At 43.4% G+C, this 19,023-nt stretch overlaps 1 protein-coding gene across 1 annotated transcript in view; it reads left to right on the top strand.

The window, feature by feature from the left end:
• The window catches only part of CORIN (corin, serine peptidase), a 467,012-nt gene that overhangs the window by 255,862 nt on the left and 192,127 nt on the right, over nt 1–19,023 (top strand). Inside the window, exon 4 of the mRNA XM_075347015.1 lies at nt 2,627–2,837. Coding sequence (XP_075203130.1) covers nt 2,627–2,837 — 211 coding nt within the window. The remainder of the gene's footprint in view (nt 1–2,626; nt 2,838–19,023) is intronic.

Genomic DNA, 19,023 nt, shown 5'->3' with positions numbered 1-19,023 from the left:
TGGAGTGATCTGGCCCAGGCAACAAGCACACGGCAAACGAAGGGGAGAGAGGCTTCAGCAACTTCCCTGGGTGACCCCCATAGGGACTCAAAGTCGGGGTCACCCCAAACCACCAAGGGCTAAGGAAGGCGAGTTAGTAGTCACCCTCACAAGTCAGCCTGAAGGACACCTGGTTCCCGCCTGGTTCATCCCAGCTACGCCCGGGTTACTCACCCTGCCACCTGAAGTGAGTAAAAACCCTGAAAGACATTCTGCCTGTGTGGAGTTATTCTGCGCCTTGTGGTACTACGCACCTACATCGGGCCCTGGGGCTTGCCTCACTCTCAGGAGGCTATTCCAACTAACTGCACACACCATCAGCCCCAGGCGACCCTCAACCTGCAGTGGCGGTCCCTACTGGCCGCAATACTGAGAGTGGCGTCACGACAATCCTAAAAGAAGGTTCCCTACCTGTGACCAGACTGTTCCATCCACGTGGAGTCCCTGAAGGTACTGCACCGACACATACTAGCGGGGCTTCACATATAAACCTCCTCTATCTAAATACTCTCGATCAAATACAGCATATTTGACAATCACACACAACACTACTGCCCTCCGCAAAGAGGATCACTCAACTGACAGATTAGCAGTGTCTCAACTGACAGAAGAGCAGAGTGTCTTAACTGACAGATGAGCAGTGTCTCAACAGACAGAAGAGCAGTATCTCAACTGACAGAAGAGCAGTATCTCAACTGACAGAAGAGCAGTATCTCAACTGACAGAAGAGCAGTGTCTCAACTGACAGAAGAGTAGTATCTCAACTAACAAAAGAGCAGAGTCTCTCAACTGACAGAAGAGCAGTGTCTTAACTGACAGAAGAGCAGTGTCTCAACTGACAGAAGAGCAGTGTCTCAACTGATAGAAGAGCAGTGTCTGACCTGGCAGAAGAAGAGTGTCTCAACTGCCAGAAGAGCAGAGTGTCCCAACTGACGGAAGAGCAGAGTGTCTCAATGACAGAAGAGCAGAGTGTCTCAAAGACAGGAGAGCACTGTCTCAACTGGCAGAAGGGCAGTGTCTCAAGAGTCAGAAGAGCTGAATCGTAAACTCACATACCTCAGTCAGCTATGGAACAGGATGATGAAGGTGGAGTTAAAAAAAAACCCTGTTGTGTTTAGTCATAGAGCAAATTTATTTTTTCTTATGTCATGGGCATGATCACACATGACTGAGGTGTGTAAGTTTCCAATACTGGATTTTTGCCATATAAGACACTATTCTGGAGCAACCCATACTAAGTTACTAACACATAACTCGGATGTGCTGCCGTTCGAAATATGTGACAATTGAGATTTTATCACATTGTTGGAGACCCCATTTAAGGCCAGAAACTGAATGATCATGTGTTTTAGTAAATCGTTTTGCAATACTATCTGGAGCCTGAAGGTCATAAAGCAGGAGTAGTTCACTAGCACTTAGTCACATTGGCACTAACTTGTTGGATTGGTCCACCTGCCTCTTTGGGGAATAGAATTAAAGGGGTTTTAACTTTCAGCATCTTGCATGTCATTGGCATGCTTGTGTTAAGGAGAATTAGTATTAGAGTATTATTATTATTATTATTATAGTGCCATTTATTTCATGACACTTTACAAGTGAAAAAGGATATACATAAAAAACCAGTACAATAATCATGAACAATACAAAAACAAACTGGTACAGGAGGAGAGAGGACACTGACCATGAGGGCTCACAGTCTAGAAGAGATGAGTGAGGATACAGTATGTCAGGACAGAGCTTGTCGGCCAGCGGTATAGTGGACTGAGGTTATTGCAGGTTGTAGGCTTGCTGAAAGAGGTGGGTCTTCAGGTTCTTTTTGATGGTTTTCACAGTAGGAGAGAATCTGATATGCTGGGGCAGAGAGTTCCAGAGTATGGGGGAGGCACGAGAGAAATCTTTTATGTGATTGTGGGAAGAGGAGATAAGAGAGGAGTAGAGAAGGAGATCTTGTGAGGATCTGAGGTTGCGTGCAGGTAAATACCCGGAGACTAGGTCACAGATATATGGAGGAGACATGTTGTGGATGGCTTTGCATGTTATGATTAGTGTTTTGAACTAGAGTCTTTGGGCAATATGAAGCCAGTGAAGAGATTGGCAGAGTAGCGAGGCCAGGGAATAGCGAAGGAAGAGGAGGATTAATCAGGCTGCAGAGTTTAGGATATATTGGGGAATAAAACCAGGCAGTACTACTGACCCTCCCTAGGTCCAACACAGCGTCTCTGCTCCAGTGACTGTTTACTGGCTTAGCGATATCATGTCAGCAGCACTGCAACTAATCATTGGGTCATTGATCTAGCTCAGTGATCGCAGTGATTGACTATTGACACGATGTCACCGCTGAACCTGTAAACAATCACTGGATCAGCAGCAAAGGTGCAGCTCTTGAGCCAGAGATGGTGAGCAGTCTCAACACAAGCATGCCAAGGACCTGCAGAATAGTGTAATGGCAAGACTCACTTTATTATTAAAGTGTTACTATGACATCTATAACCATATGCAGTGTTAACTTGCAGGTTTTTTTACAGTGTACAAATGTGATGGCAATAACTTACTCTTTGTTAATATAATATTTCTCTTTGTATTTTAGATACATGTGTAAATGTCACTCACAGCCAATGTCAGCTCCTGCCGTACAACCACACTATGCCGAAGTCTGTGTATTCCTTCGTCAAGAGCATAGATATGGACATGTTCCTTAAGTTCTTCAGCTATCTCAGTCGCCTCAGCTGCTATCCACACATCATGCTATTTGGATGTAGTTTGGCTCTTCCTGAATGCATCAATAATGGCGATGACAGGTATTTGGAAACTTAATTTATCAGTTAATATGATTACTCTTTTTAAAGTACATGACATGTAATGTGAATGAAACTGTTTACTAAGATCATAGACTACTAATCTCGACATTGTGAAAAACATTTGTGACATGGTATCGAATCACTGCAAGAGTTATTGGAATTAATTTAGTTGTTTGGCTTTGAAAGAACAAATTATGGTCATAACAAAACATCAACAACAGTGTGTTATTATATCTGGCTAATCATATACTTTTTGTTATGCCTAAAGGCTGCTTTACACGCAGCGACATTGCTAACGAGATATGGCTGGGGGTCACGGAATTTGTGACGCACATTCGGCCTCGTTAGCGACGTCGTTGTGTGTGACACTTACCAGTGACCGATAACGATCCAAAAAGTGCCCAAATTCGTTGGTTGTTGACACGTTGTTCGTTTCCCAAAAATTGTTGCTCGTTTGGTACACAGGTTCCTCGTCGTTCCTGAGGCAGCACACATCGCTATGTGTGACACCCCGGGAACGACGAACAACAGCGTACCTGCGTCCTCCGGCAACGAGGTAGGAGTGACGTTTATGCGGCTGCTCTCTGCCCCTCCGCTTCTATTGGTGGCCTGATGTGTGACGTCACTGTGTTACGAAGGTAAGTTCGTGTGACGCGTACCAGCGATATTATTCGCCACGGGCAGCGATTTGCCTGTGACGCAGAAACGATGGGGGCGGGTGCGATCGCTAGCGACATCGCTAGCAATGTTGCAGCATGTAGAGTGGCCTTTACAGTTTTTTTTCTAAGGCTTTGTAATTGTTTTTAGACAAAAAAAACTGACGGTACTCCCAACTTGGGAGCGGCGTCAGTTTTTTTGTCTAAATTATGGAGCCATGCCCTCTGACTTTGCACCCCTCCACCATTAGCCACAGGTGATTTTATTATCTAGTTCTCTAGTAGCAGGTTCCTACTTGTCCATACACAGGAAGTTTTTAACCCAGAGAGAGGCATTAGAGTAGGTACCAGGATAAAGATATGCCTTGACATGGCTACTGAGCAGATATAGAAATGGATATTTTTGTATGTTAAATATCTCAGTTTTTCCTAGATTTCCTTAAGCATTCCTTACATTCATGTTTTGCATGTTGTAGCATTTCAGAGTGCAACTGTATTTTTTTTTTTTATTATTATTAGTCATTAATAATAAAGTCTATTGAAGGATAGGATTTATATAACATACATGTTGAGATGAGGAGAGCAGGTAAAATTAGAATTTGCTTGATTTTCACAGACAATTAAATTTGCAGGAAAGTTATTCTCAAAATTAATGTCCCTTATTATGCACTAGTTCTCTCCAGATCATAGAACATAATAAGTGTACAGTAAGATGTAAAGAAAAAATACATTCTTATACCCCCTCTCTGATCACTCTCTGGCCCCTCTGCTCCTCATTGTCGCTTGATCAGTTCAATATAAAAGGTCTGTGGATTTCAACCTGAGTTGCGAACATCAGAGGATCCAACGGGAACAGATGGGTGACGGTGAGTAGAGGATGGACTGGAGAGGTAAGCGGCGAGATGAGTATAAGAATTTTTAAATTATTCTTCAACTTTTTGTTTATCCTCTAAAGTCCCCATAAAAGTGAATTACAAAAAAAAAAATCAGCATTTTAGCAAATAAAATTTTTTGTAAAATTCAAGTAGAATTCAACTCTACTTCGTACATGTCTTAGGTATATCTTGTGTAATTCATGTAATCTATAGAATACATAAAACTTAAAGATAGAGGGGAAATTTGAAGTTACTCTTATACAAATACATGTGTTATTCTGTATACTTTTAATCCGCATTTTATAGAATAGTTAGTTTGTTTTATGCAGTGTGTAAAATGACCAAATTGCATCAGAAAATGGGACAGAAACGTAAAAAAATAAGTTAATCTGTACTCAACTCCATCCTAACCTAAAGATGGAAATACTAAAGCTGGGTTCACACTAAGCGACAGCGACAACGACGTCACTGTTACGTCACCATTTTCGGTGACGTAACAGCGACCTTGTAAGTCGCTGTTATGATCGCTGCTTAGCTGTCAAACACAGCAGAAGCAGCGATCATAACGTCGCTGTGCTACATGTGCAGAGAGCAGGGAGCCGCGCTTAGTGCTGGCTCCTTGCTCTCCTAGGTACAGTACACATCGGGTTAATTAACCCGATGTGTGCTGCAGCTACATGTCACAGTGCAGAGAGCAGGGAGCCGCGCGCACTGCTTAGCGCTGGCTCCTTGCTCTCCTTGCTACAGTATACATCGGGTTAATTACCCGATGCGTACTGCAGCCACATGTCACAGAGCAGGAGCCGGCACTGGCAGCAAGGGCGGAGGCTGGTAACGAAGGTAAATATCGGGTAACCATGGAAAGGTCTTCCCTTGGTTACCCGATGTTTACGCTGGTTACAGCTTACCGCAGCTGCCAGTGCCGGCTCCTGCTCGCTTCATTTCGTCGCTCTCTCGCTGTCACACACAGCGATGTGTGTGTCACAGCGGGAGAGTGACGACCAAAAAATGAAGCTGGACATTCAGCAACGACCGGCGACCTCACAGCAGGGGCCAGGTCGTTGCTGGATGTCACACACAGCGACAGCGACGGGACGTCGCTGCAACGTCACAGAAAATGGTGACGTAGCAGCAACGTCGTTGTCGTTGTCGCTGTGTGTGACACCAGCTTAAGCCTAAAAGAAGGAAAGTGCCTGGTATATAATACTAGCACTCACTCAAGGATAAGATAACAATTAACAATTTTTTTTAAACACATTAAAAACAACCAATGTAAAGGTACATATACAGTGCAATAAAATATACAATACCAAGTCCAACCCTTATATAAGGAAAAGCCAATACTAGACATGCAGAGAATAATAGCACAGAAAAATTAACAGAACTGCAGTAAATATAGTGTATATCTGTGGGTACTATAATGCAACAATCAAATATTAATGCAACAATCAAATATTATGCCAAAAACACTATTCAAATTTCAGGCAATAAGAAAATGTAAAGGATCCGCATAGAAAATCCTGCATATGCTTATTTAGATAGCAATAGCATGGCTAATACACAGGAGACAAGGAGCTATACAACCTGACCCAACGCGTGTTGCTTAGAGTAGCTTCATCAGGGTAGAGGCACATGAAATATGGAGCCAAACAAGGGTGGATCAATACAAACACATGCAAACACATTTAAAACATAATTGCCTACAGATTTACAAGGGGTGCATACTAAGCAATGCTAAGCCTAAAGGCCCCGTCACACGCAGCGTTACCGCTAGCAATATCGCTAGCGAGCATACCCGCCCCCGTCGTTTGTGCGTCACGGGCAAATCGCTGTCCGTGGCACACAATATTGTTAGGAGCCGTCACACATACTTACCTGCCTAGCGACGTCGCTGTGGCTGGCGAACCACCTTCTTTCTAAGAGGGCAGTTCATGCGGCGTCACAGCAGCGTCACTAAGCGGTTGCCTAATAGAAGCAGAGGGGTGGAAATGAGCGGCCGTAACATCCCGCCCACCTCTTTCCTTCCTCATTGCCGGCGGCTACAGGTAAGCTGTAGTTCGTCGTTCCTGTGGTGTCACACATAGCGATGTGTTCTGCCACGGGAACGATGAACAGCCTGCGTCCTCAACAATCAACGATTTTTTGAAAATGAACGATGCGTCAACGATGGACGATTTGGTGAGTATTTTCCATTGTTAACAGTCGCTCATTGGTGTCACACGCAACAACGTCGCTAACGATGCCAGATGCGCGTCACGGAATCCATGACCCTGGCGATATATCGTTAGATACGTCGTTGTGTTTAACGGGGCCTTTACACTAATACATATACAATACTAGTGTTTATTTCCTAACCCTACACCATATACTAATTTTTGTCTAGCTCTAATAACCTGGATCCTGCTAATCCTAACATTAATCCATACATATTTCCTAACCCTCACTGTAACTCCTTTAACTGTGCAAAACCTAACCCTAAAAAGACTAAAAATAATCAATACATTTGTCCTAATCATAATAACTATCTACTTACCCCAACCCTACTAAACCCAACAGAAGAGATAAGAGAATCTTTTAAAACTCAGATTTTAAATGGAACCAATCACCAGGATATTTGTATCTAATCTAAAGCCAGTGCTATACTGGCACTATCAGGCTGATTCTCTACATACCTTTAGTGATCAGCTTGGATGTTTAGGTTTTGAAATCCAAGAAAGTAAATTTATAAAATCACCAGCTACTTGACTGACAGCAGCTGAGGAGCAGATAATATCTGGTTTTTTTTCATAATTATACCCTTCCCCAGAAGGGGCGGGGCCTCAGCCAACAAAGCTGATACCAGGAAGCAACATTTTCTGTTGGCTGAGGCCTCGCCTCTTCAGGTCACATGGGTATGACCTCACACAAGGTCCTGCAAGTCAAAGTAAATCAATTGTATCATACTTATGCTAATTCTAACAGGGGGAGGGGATAACTGTGAACCCCCCCCCAGATATTATCTGATCCTCAGCTGCTGTCACTCAAGAAGCTGATGATTTTATAAACTTTACTTTTTTGGATTTCAAAACCTAAACCTCCGAGCTGACCACTAATGGTATGTATAGAATCAGCCTGATAGTGCCAGTATAGCACTGGCTTTAGGTTATGTACAAAAATCCTGGTTATTGGTTCCCTTTAAGGTACAACAAAGCCTCAGAAGAATGTAATGTATGCTGCCATTTTTTTTCTCACATTGGTCAGTGTGCTGTTCGTGTGCTATTCTTTTAAAAATCGGATAGCACATGTTCAATTTATACATTCATCTGCAAGAGCCCTTAGTAATATCAATGTGACGTCAACATAACAATATAACAATTGGTAAACAGATGGCAGCCAGTGGTAACAGCCTGTTTAATGGTATGGAAAGCTGCGCTCCTACTAAAAATCCAAGCTTCAAAGGTGATGTACAATTGAAAAAAGATACAAAATGATAAGAAACTAAAAGTTATATATCAAGAACCCTAAGAAAATGAGAGAAGGATCTGATCTGCTGCACCATGGTGTAGTATTGAGGTCAAAATTCTGGCACACGGCCATGAAGTCTCTACATATGCCAACACCAGAATAATTAAGAAAAGTCAGCTTTGCATAAAAAATGTACAGGATTGCAATGATAATTTATATTTCATAAACATACTGTTGTACTGATAACATTTGGGTTATTCAGTTTGGAAAAACAAAGGCTTAGAAGTGATCTTATTACAATGTACAAATATATGAGGGGACAGTAGAGAAATCTTTCTAATGATCTTTTTATACCTAGCTATGCAATGTGCACAGGGAGGCATCCTCTGCATCTTGTGGAAAGAAGGTTTAATCATAATCACAGATGCAGATTCTTTAATGTAAGAGCAGAGAGGCTGTAGAAACTCTCTGCCACGTGTTGTAATCGTTGATTCACCACTAAAATTCTAGAAGGGCCTGGGTGCCTTTATTGAAAAATATAATATTACTAGCTGTACTACCCGGCTTCACCCGGGTTAATAACTGCTGTTAACAAAATAGAATGTATTAACAAAAATGTATTGTGTATGTTTTAGGGCGATTATGTGGCGAGGTTGGTGTATGTGTGGTGAGATGTGTGCTGAGGGTGTTATATGTGTTCAAGTACGTGGTAGCGTGTGGCGCATTTTGTGTGTGTGTTCATATCCCCGAGTGTGGTGAGTATCCCATGTCGGGGCCCCACCTTAGCAACTGTACGGTATATACTCTTTGGCGCCATCGCTCTCATTCTTTAAGTCCTCCTTGTTCACATCTGGCAGCTGTCAATTTGCCCCCAACACTTTTCGTTTCACTTTTTCCCCATTATGTAGATAGGGGCAAAATTGATTGTTAAATTGGAACGCGCGGGGTTAAAATTTCGCCTCACAACATAGCACCCAGCGCTGCCCGGGATAGTAAATGTCTCTCTGTTTCTCTCCCATTATCTGTCTGTCTCCCCCTCTGTATATATCTCTCTGTCTCTCTCTATCTCTTTGTCTGTCTGTCTCTTTCCCTGTCTGTCTCTGACTGTCTCTGTCTCTTTCTCCATCTGTCTATCTATCTTTTTCCCTGTCTGTCTATCTATCTCTGTCAGTTTCCCTCTCTTTCCCTCTCTTTCCCTGTCTGTCTCTTTCCCTCTCTTTCCCTGTCTGTCTCTTTCCCTCTGTCTCTTTCCCTGTGTCTGTCTCTTTGTCTGTCTCTTACCCTGTCTGTCTCTTTCCCTTTCTTTGCCTGTCTGTTTCCCTGTGTCTGTCTCTGTCTCTTTGTCTATCTCTTTACCTGTCTGTGTCTGTCTCTTAACCTGTCTCTCTCTTTCCCTCTCTTTCCCTGTCAGTCTGTCTTTTTGTCTGTGTCTGTCTCTTTGTGTCTGTCTCTTACCCTGTCTATGTCTGTTTCTTACCCTGTCTGTGTCTGCCTTTTTCCCTGTCTGCGTCTGTCTCTTTCCCTGGCTGCATTGTGACACGCCAACATTCCATATAAGGGCGTGGCTGCACATTCTTCTGAAGTTCTGGCTGCACTGTGGCTCCCAGCTCCATTCGCTTTAATGGAGGCCGGTTTTTTGGCGAATAACTGTAAAGCGCAGAGTTAAAATTTCCCCTCAAAACATAGCCTATGACGCTCTCGGGGTCCAGACGTGTGAGTGTGCAAAATTTTGTGGCTGTAGCTGCGACGGTGCAGATGCCAATCCCGGACATACACACACACACACACATTCAGCTTTATATATTAGATGGGTGATGTTCACTAGATTCTGTCATTGGGTAATGATCCAGGTAGCAGGTCTGGTTGTTGTATGTGCAGCCTGTTTTTTTTGCCTTCCTCTGGATTTGCGTGTTAGGTTATGGGTTGAACTCGATGGTCTCAAGTCTACCTTCAACCTTAAAAAACTATGAAACAAGTTCAGTATTGTCCTTCAGTTAAATAATAAAAGTTTGTGTTCTAAATAATTGTTTTCAGAACTTTCTGTGCAGTTAAACCGAGAAATGTGCTATTGAACACAATTATTAATTAAGCTAAGCGTTATTGACAACTTATACTTTATAGTAGTTATATTGATTGTGTTAGTCATTAATAATACTCTGCTCTGATAGATTTTTTTTGCTTATTCAAATGTAAAAATGGCCCAGAATAATATCTTTTTGGGGGGCAGATGCATGTCATGCAGGTGTTATACACAATCGGTTTATACTAAAGAAGCAATGGCTTTTTGCAAGTGGTAGTCCAAAAATTATCCCTAGTTGGGTAGTAGCAACAAAACATGTTTGTTTTTATAAAATATAGCTTCTTAACAAGCTCTACAAACAGGATCCTTTTTTCTTGAAGCAAGAACTGGTTTTCTTTTTGGAGATTGAGGAAGCAATGGCTTTATAAAAATAATATCCAGCTGTGTAGTGGCAGCAATGGCAGCGCCACAGCAACTGCAAAGTATAGCTATAGAAGAAAAGTAAATATGTGGCTGACTATTGGCATATATAGTAATATAGTATATGATGTGACAGGCAAGAAAATGTCTGGCTGTGTATGACCAGCACTAGCAGTCCCAGAAGCATAGCATAGTTCTAACTTCATGGACAAGCAAGAGATGCCCAGTTGTATGGGGGCTTTGGCACTGGTGGCAGTAGAATGGTATAGAACACTATAGACAGGCAGCTGAAGGTGAATGAAAATTGTCACTGATCTACATATAATTCATTTAGATATGTGTAATATTTTCCACGCTTGCAGAGGACAATCTGAGGAGGTCTGCTTGGGTGGGTGAAAGCCACCAAGTATGCTGAATATCCTCAGTACACTAGAGGCTGGATAAGACTGTATGCCCATAAAAAACTGTGCCAGTTCGTGCCACTAGTTCAATATGCTGACCCAGGTGAGCATGGGTCTGGGCTCAGTAAATTTACTAGAGAAAGGACACAGTGCAGGTCTGACTTAACCTGGTTCTTCAGGCAGTGCATCTCAGTTTGCTGAAGTGCATTAAGTTGACGTAGAGACAGGTAAAACATTTGGTGTATCAAATCATATATACTGTACTATATTCACTGCTGCTGCCTTTGCTGCTTGTTGCAACCTTATAACCTGCATAAATGGGAGTGGAGAGAGAACCCTAGGACAGTCATGTGGTTGGCATCCATCGCCATCAGAGAACATTAGATTGTTCTAGTAGTTTGCCAATTTTATCTTCCTTTTGGAAGGCAGAAAAACATGACTTTTCAAAAGCCATCCATTTACTTGATGCTAATGATACGTCTGTTATCCCACATGCAATGAAACATGCTTTAGTCCTGCGCCACTGGAACTCTGCTGAGCCTCCGTCCTTGGAGGAGTGGTTTGAAAAAATACATATGACCTACCGCATGGAACGAATTATGGCCCAGTCTTGTGGGGAGGCTGTGGCCACTTCCACAAAATGGTTCCACTGGGAGATGTGTGTCGAGACCTATGCTTCTCACCTCGCGGTAGACCCCTGCCTAAGTCCCCCACTGGAGGGGAAAATATCCTGTCTGTCCTCTTATTAATTGCTCTAACACTGCTGGGTTCGATGTGGTCTTCGAGGTTTCTTCCCACCCCTCCTGACCCTGATTTAACTATTGTATTCTAGCTCTTTCATACTATACCTTCTTCCCCCTTTTACCTCTTCTTTTGGTTCCTCAGTTATACCTCCATTTGTTAGATTATACCCTTATATATGTCTGTTATTTTGTATCCGACAGTAACTACTCTTTCATCTATATTGTTGCTACTTTTACTTATGAAAACTCAATAAAATATTAAAATTGAAACATTTAGTCACCAGCATGACCAAAAGCCCAGCTGGTTCACTTTCTGCTCCTAGCTGCCATGGTCATATCATAGCCATTGTCATCATCATCATCAATTTCATACTTACTATCAATCCTCATTCAATGCCTGTGCTTGAGATAGCTATATGTCCCTCTCTACATCTATATGCTGCTGTTCCTCCTCCTCCTACATATACTGTTGCATGTATCATTGTCCTTGAACGTACTGAACTGTGCCATGGTGATGATGAACATGTAGAAGTTGCTGTTCTTTCTCCATCCCATTACATTCCTGTGAGTGTTTTTTCCAAAAATCAAAGCAAAGACATACCATATTTTTCGGATTATAAGACTCACTTTTCCTCCCAAAAATGTGGGAGTAAAATGAGGGTTGCATCTTAGAATATGAATGTAGCTTATCGGGGGGGGAATGCAGAATGGTGACAGGAGGCAGGGGCGATGCTGTGGGTGCTGCGGCGCTGTGTGGCAGAGAAAACATCCAGGAATGTAGCTTACCAGGAGGTAAGAATAGTGGAAAATGGTGACAGGAGGCAGGGGGCGATGATGCAGGCGCTGCGATGTTGTGAGACAGAGAAAACATCAAGGAATGTAGCTTACCAGGAGGTAAGAATAGTGGAGAATGGTGACAGGAAGCAGGGGCGATGCTGAGGGTGCTGTGGCACTGTGCGGCAGAGAAAACATCCAGGAATGTAGCTTGCCGGCAGGTAAGAATGGTGGGGAATGGCGACAGGAGGCAGGAGCGATGCCACGGGCGCTGCGGGTTGTGCACTGCTTTCTGCTGTTGGGGGCGGTGAGGCAGGGGACATCCTGTGAAGATGTCGGCAGTGCGGTCTTCAAATAATGGCGCCTGGAGTCAGCGCATGCGTAGATGGAGCTCTCCTCGCAAGATCTCATCTGCGCACGCGCCGCCTCCAGCCAATGATGTCCCAGCAGCAGAGAAAAATGGCGCACGGAAGTGGCGCGAGCGCAGATGAGATCTCGGCTTGACAGTGACCCGATAACTCAGTCTGCGCATGTGCCGACTCCAGATGCCATATTTTTAAGCCCGCGCCGCCAACGTCTTTAGGATGTTCCCTGCCTCACCAGCTGCAGCAAACAGCACAACGCACGCAGCGCCCAGCCCACAGCACAGAGCAGTGCACAGCCCACAGCGCTCTCATCATCGCTCCTACTTCCTGTCACCATTCTTACTCCCCCCCACCCACCCGGTAAGCTACATTACTGGATGTTATTTCTGCCTCACAGTGCTGCCGAACATCTGGGTCACCCACCACACCAACCACAGCATCGCCCTGCTCCACGACTGCCCCTGCTTCCTGTGACCCCCGCTCCACCACTGCTGCTGCCCCCCCCCCCCCGCCCCGGTAAGACACCACTGGATTAGGGGATGGACCCCTTTTTTTACCTTTTATTTTTTTCTAAATTTGGGTTGCGTCTTATAATCCGGTGCATTTTATAAAATGAAAAATATGGCAATAATGAATGTAAAAAAGTGTTATATAGCTACTCAAAGGCGATGGATGCCTACACCTCAACGCACATTTTGCCTGCTTCTTTTTGTGAGGGGATGGCAGTTTGGGTTTTGCAGGTTTCAATTATAAGTTTAAAAAGTGTCCTCGTGTGTATTATATAATCTTAGGTAAAGTATATATAGCCAGAATCAATTGAAATACTATGTCCCAAGAATGACAAACATATATTAGGTGTGATACCTTTATAGGCTAACCAGAAAAATTATATTAGCAAGCTTTCAGAGCACAAAGGCTCCTTCTTCAGGCAAATTACAAATTAATTACTGAGACCAAATCACAACATTTAAATGAATGTTACAACAGGACATGAAAAATTTTTCTGGTTAGCCTATAAAGGTATCACTCCTAATATACTTTTGTCATTCTTGGGACATAGTATTTCAATTGATTTTTCTGGCTAAAGCCAGCTTTACACCTTACAATTAGGTATGCGATCTCGTATGCGATGTGACACGCACAGGTCGCATATGCGATCTAATGAGATTGCATGTAGGTCGTTCATTTGCTGTCACACGTGCGTTAGTAGTCTAGGTTAAATTGATCAATTTTGTGTGCGATCCTTTAGATCATGTGTTCTGTGACGTATGCATTGGGCACCCTTTTTTTTTTTATTTATTGTCTTGCCAAGCGTGTGTAATGTGTAGAGATGCGTTTTTACTATGTCATCTGCCGTTCAGCTCTGCTACTGGCCGCTAACAGCAGACACAGACAGCCATGTAGCAGAGCTGAATGGCAGATGACAGCAGACACAGACAGAGCCGCACTGTCAGAATGAACTCGGGTGAACTTCACCCGTCTTCATTGTCATGCTGCGGCTCTGTCTGTGCCGCATCCTGATTAGCGGTCACCAGTGAAGACTCACCGGTGACCGCTAATCTCCTGAGTGACTGAAGTTAGCAGCCCTCTCTCATATACTCACCGATCCCCGATCCCCGGCGCTGCACGGCATTCACACTGCTCCGGCGGCTTTTACTGTTTTGAAAAAGCCGGCCGCCCATTAAACAATCTCGTATTCCCTGCTTTCCCCACCCACAGACGCCTGTGATTGGTTACAGTGAGACACGCCCCCCACGCTGAGTGACAGGTGTCACACTGCACCCAATAACAGCAGCCGGTGGGCGTGTCTATGCTGTGTAGTGAAATAAATAATTAAATAATTTAAAAAACCGGCGTGCGGTCCCCCCTAATTTTAAAACCAGCCAGATAAAGCCATACGGCTGAAGGCTGGTATTCTCAGGATGGGGAGCTCCACGTTATGGGGAGCCCCCCAGCCTAACAATATCAGCCAACAGCCGCCCAGAATTGCCGCATACATTATATGCGACAGTTCTGGGTCTGTACCCGGCTCTTCCCGATTTGCCCTGGTGCGTTGGCAAATCGGGGTAATAAGGAGTTATTGGCAGCCCATAGCTGCCACTAAATCCTAGATTAATCATGTCAGGCGTCTATGAGACACCTTCCATGATTAATCTGTAAATTACAGTAAATAAACACACGCCCGAAAAAATCCTTTATTGGAAATAAAAAACACACACACATTCCCTGGTTCACCACTTTAATCAGCCCCAAAAAGCCCTCCTTGTCCGGCGTAATCCAGGATGCTCCAGCGTCGCATCCAGCGCTGCTGCATGGAGGTGACCGGAGCTGCAGCAGACACAGCCGCTCCGGTCACCTCCACGCAGGTAATGAAGACAGCCGCGCGATCAGCTGATCTGTCACTGAGGTTACCCGCTGTCACTGGATCCAGCGGTGGCCGCCGGTAACCTCAGTGACAGCTCAGCTGATCGCGCTACTCACCGCCGCTCCGGTCAGCTCCAGTCAGCAACTGAGGTGAGTAGCGCGATCAGCTGAGCTGTCACTGAGGTTACCGGCGGCCACCGCTGGATCCAGTGACAGCGGGTAACCTCAGTGACAGATCAGCTGATCGCGCGGCTGTCTTCATTACCTGCGTGGAGGTGACCGGAGCGGCTGTGTCTGCTGCAGCTCCGGTCACCTCCATGCAGCAGCGCTGGATGCGACGCTGGAGCATCCTGGATTACGCCGGACAAGGAGGGCTTTTTGGGGCTGATTAAAGTGGTGAACCAGGGAATGTGTGTGTGTTTTTTATTTCCAATAAAGGATTTTTTCGGGCGTGTGTTTATTTACTGTAATTTACAGATTAATCATGGAAGGTGTCTCATAGACGCCTGACATGATTAATCTAGGACTTATTGGCAGCTATGGGCTGCCAATAACTCCTTATTACCCCGATTTGCCAACGCACCAGGGCAAATCGGGAAGAGCCGGGTACAGTCCCAGAACTGTCGCATATAATGTATGCGGCAATTCTGGGCGGCTGTTGGCTGATATTGTTAGGCTGGGGGGCTCCCCATAACGTGGAGCTCCCCATCCTGAGAATACCAGCCTTCAGCCGTATGGCTTTATCTGGCTGGTTTTAAAATTGGGGGGGACCGCACGCCGTTTTTTTTAAATTATTTAATTATTTATTTCACTACACAGTATAGACACGCCCACCGGCTGCTGTGATTGGGTGCAGTGTGACACCTGTCACTCAGCGTGGGGGGCGTGTCTCACTGTAACTAATCATAGGCGCCGGTGGGCGGGGAAAGCAGGGAATACGAGATTGTTTAATGGGCGGCCGGCTTTCTCAAAACAGTAAAAGCCGCCGGAGCAGTGTGAATGCCGTGCAGCGCCGGGGATCGGGGATCGGTGAGTATATGAGAGAGGGGGATAGACTGACATGGACTGAGAGTGAGGGACAGAGATAGTGACGGACTGACAGAGATTAGTGCATGACAGACATTGTGAGGCGCTTCAGAACGCAGCTTTTCAGCTGCGCTCTGAAGCAGACCTTTTTTAAGCTGCGGTGCAGAGCGCACACCTGTGCACATAGCATCAGACACCGAAATCGTATGATTGATGTCACACGTTACAATTCACTAGTTTCGTACTACCAAACGTCCAATGTATGAAGAATAAACGACGTGTACGCGATCACCGTATTTTCGTTCAATATCGATCGCATGTAGGTTTCACACGCAAATACATCACGAACGATGCCGGATGTGCGTCACTTACAACTTGACCCCGACGACGGATTGAAAGATCTATTGAAGTGTGTAAAGCAGGCTTAACACGGTACCACAATATTACCCTGTATTGCACATTATAGCCAGAATAAAATTGTTTTTTCATACTTAGGAAAAATACTATATACTCTATAGAATGCTCGCATTTTGCACATTGTCTGTTACATATACAGGACATTTGCTCTATAGTTCTTGATATATTCTCTATTAACCTGCTTGTCACTTGCAATAAATGTGTGCTTTGTATGTATAGTCTGAATAGCCACTTATAGTGGATGTACTAGGAAACGTTTCTAATGCTACTAATCAGAAGACTGTGTCTCAGCTCCTACGTTGCTCGATGATTCAATTTACTAACGCAAATCAGTCTGTGTGGCAACATTAAAATTTGCTATTAGCCTTTTATGTGTATAACATAGGAGCAGATTTATTATTATGTATATATTGTACACCAGTTTTCTCCAATAATTACATTTATATAAATGACCTCTAGACTGAACTCTGTATTTAAGAAGCCCGTACACCAATTCTTGTGTGATTTGACCAATTATATGAATAATATTACTTTATTAGAATTCGTTATGGCACCTTTTTCCTTTTTTTATCTCTTTTGTTTTACTATTTTGGATTTTTTTTAACATCATTTAATGTTTCACAGATTTTTTTTTAAATTTTGGGCTATATGTGACCCAATGAATGTTAACATTCCTATTTTGGAAAATTATCTCAGGACAAGTTATGGCCAAACTCCATCCCCACAGTTCCCTTTTCTTCACACAACTAGAGGGTATACGCATTTATTATAGTTATTATATTTCAACCTATATGTAAGTACTAACAATTTCAATGTGAAAAGAAAAACCATGCACTGTTTCTAGAACTTAAAGTGTTGGTTTGGTCACCACTGCTTTATACTAGTGCTAAATTGAAAAAATGCACACAAATTGTCTTGGCACCTTTTCGGTCTAGTTTTCTGCCAGGATGTGCAAATTTGATGCTGAAATGTCTGCACCAGATATTAGCACCAAATTTGCACCTCCTGGTAGAAAAATGCACTGAAACAGCATGAAAAACCTTTTTTCTGTCAAGATGTGCAAATTTGGTGCTGAAATTTTTACACCATATTTCTGCACCCAATCTACACCTCCTGGCAAAAAAAATATCTCATCACTATTGTAACAAAACCACATGGTGTTTTGTTTTTTTTATTGACAGGAGATGTAGATTGGGTGCAGGAGTATGGGGTAGAAATTTTGGCACCAAATCTGCATCTTTTGGCAAAAAAAAAATGGCGTTTTCTGCCAGGAGATGCAGGTCTGTGAATTCAGTGACCTCACCTGACGTCACTCAATTCAATGAGGTCACCTGAGGTCAGGTTACCTGCGATCTTCAATCACAGGGGGAGGACTGTGGGAACTTTAATAATAATAATAATAATAATATTTATAGCGCTATTAACTCCACAGCGCTTTACCTACAATGGCAACACTGTCCCCATTGGGGTTCACACTCTAAGTTCCCTATCAGTATGTTTTTGGAGTGTGGGAGGAAACCGGAGAAAACCCACGCAAACACGGGTAGAACATACAAACTCCTTGCAGGTGTTGTCCTTGGTGGGATTTGAACCCAGGACCCCAGCACTGCAAGGCTGCAGTGCTAACAACTCATCGCTGTTCCTTATTTTCTGACTTAAGCTCACAGTGGGAGGCCATGTGCTATGCTCATGCACTATCATTTCAGATATAGCAGAGCTGGAATCATCGTGGGGCCTCGTGTGGATAACATCAGACCTCGGTGTTTTGGGGGCTAATACAGTGGTGAAAGAAGTTTTTTTGTATTATATTTCAAATAATGGATTTTTTTCAGTGTTTGTGTTTATTTCTTTCAACTTATAGATTAGTAATAGGGGGGTCTCATAGATACCTTTCATTACTAATCCAGGGCTTAGTGGCAGCTGTGAGCTGTAATTAGCCCCTTATTACTCTGATTGCCACCACACCAGGGTAATTGCGAAGAGCTGGGTAAAGTTTCAGGATTGTCGCATCTAATTGATGCGACAATCCTGGGCAGCAGCAGGCTGCTACATTTAGGCTGGGGGGCCCCAATAACCATGTGCCTCCCCAGCCTGAGAATACCAGCTGTCGGCTTTATCATGGCTAGCTTTCTACCATCCACAAGGAGAGACTGAACAACTTAGATGAGATTTGTGAAAACAAAACCCTCAAAATAATAGCTGAACTGCATTGATTATTATTTTCATCATTTCATCCCACTTAGGATTTTTTTCAATGTTTTTCACTGCACTGTGGCGACAATTCATCAATGCCTTTGTGCTTTTTTTTTTTGTTTGTATTTAATTCATTATTCTATTTGTACCTTTTTTAAAGTCTATTTTATATGTGCACACCTGGTTTTTTTTGTCACAATCTGGGCAGAGTTTAGTGATTCCAGAAGTTTTTGCTTGATTTATCAATTGCAAATTTTAAAAAGACTCAAAGTTTGGCGTAACTCAATTCCAGTCCTTTTGGTGTAGTTTTATGCATGTTTTCAAAAGTTGCCTCTTGGCACCAAATTCATAAACCAGCGCACCAATTTTCATGAATTAAGCTCAATAAACATGAAAAAACTCAAGAGAAAAAAGAAAAGTGCCATAAAAAAATGCAAATGAATCAGTTCTTGTCTTCTAAAATTAAAGGTGTTTTTCACAGGGTATGT

The sequence above is a fragment of the Anomaloglossus baeobatrachus genome, chromosome 1, assembly GCF_048569485.1.
Source record: "Anomaloglossus baeobatrachus isolate aAnoBae1 chromosome 1, aAnoBae1.hap1, whole genome shotgun sequence".
In the NCBI taxonomy this organism is placed as follows: domain Eukaryota; kingdom Metazoa; phylum Chordata; class Amphibia; order Anura; family Aromobatidae; genus Anomaloglossus; species Anomaloglossus baeobatrachus.
The sequence above is the reverse complement of the archived record's forward strand: the minus strand, read 5'-3'. Positions and strand labels throughout refer to the sequence as shown.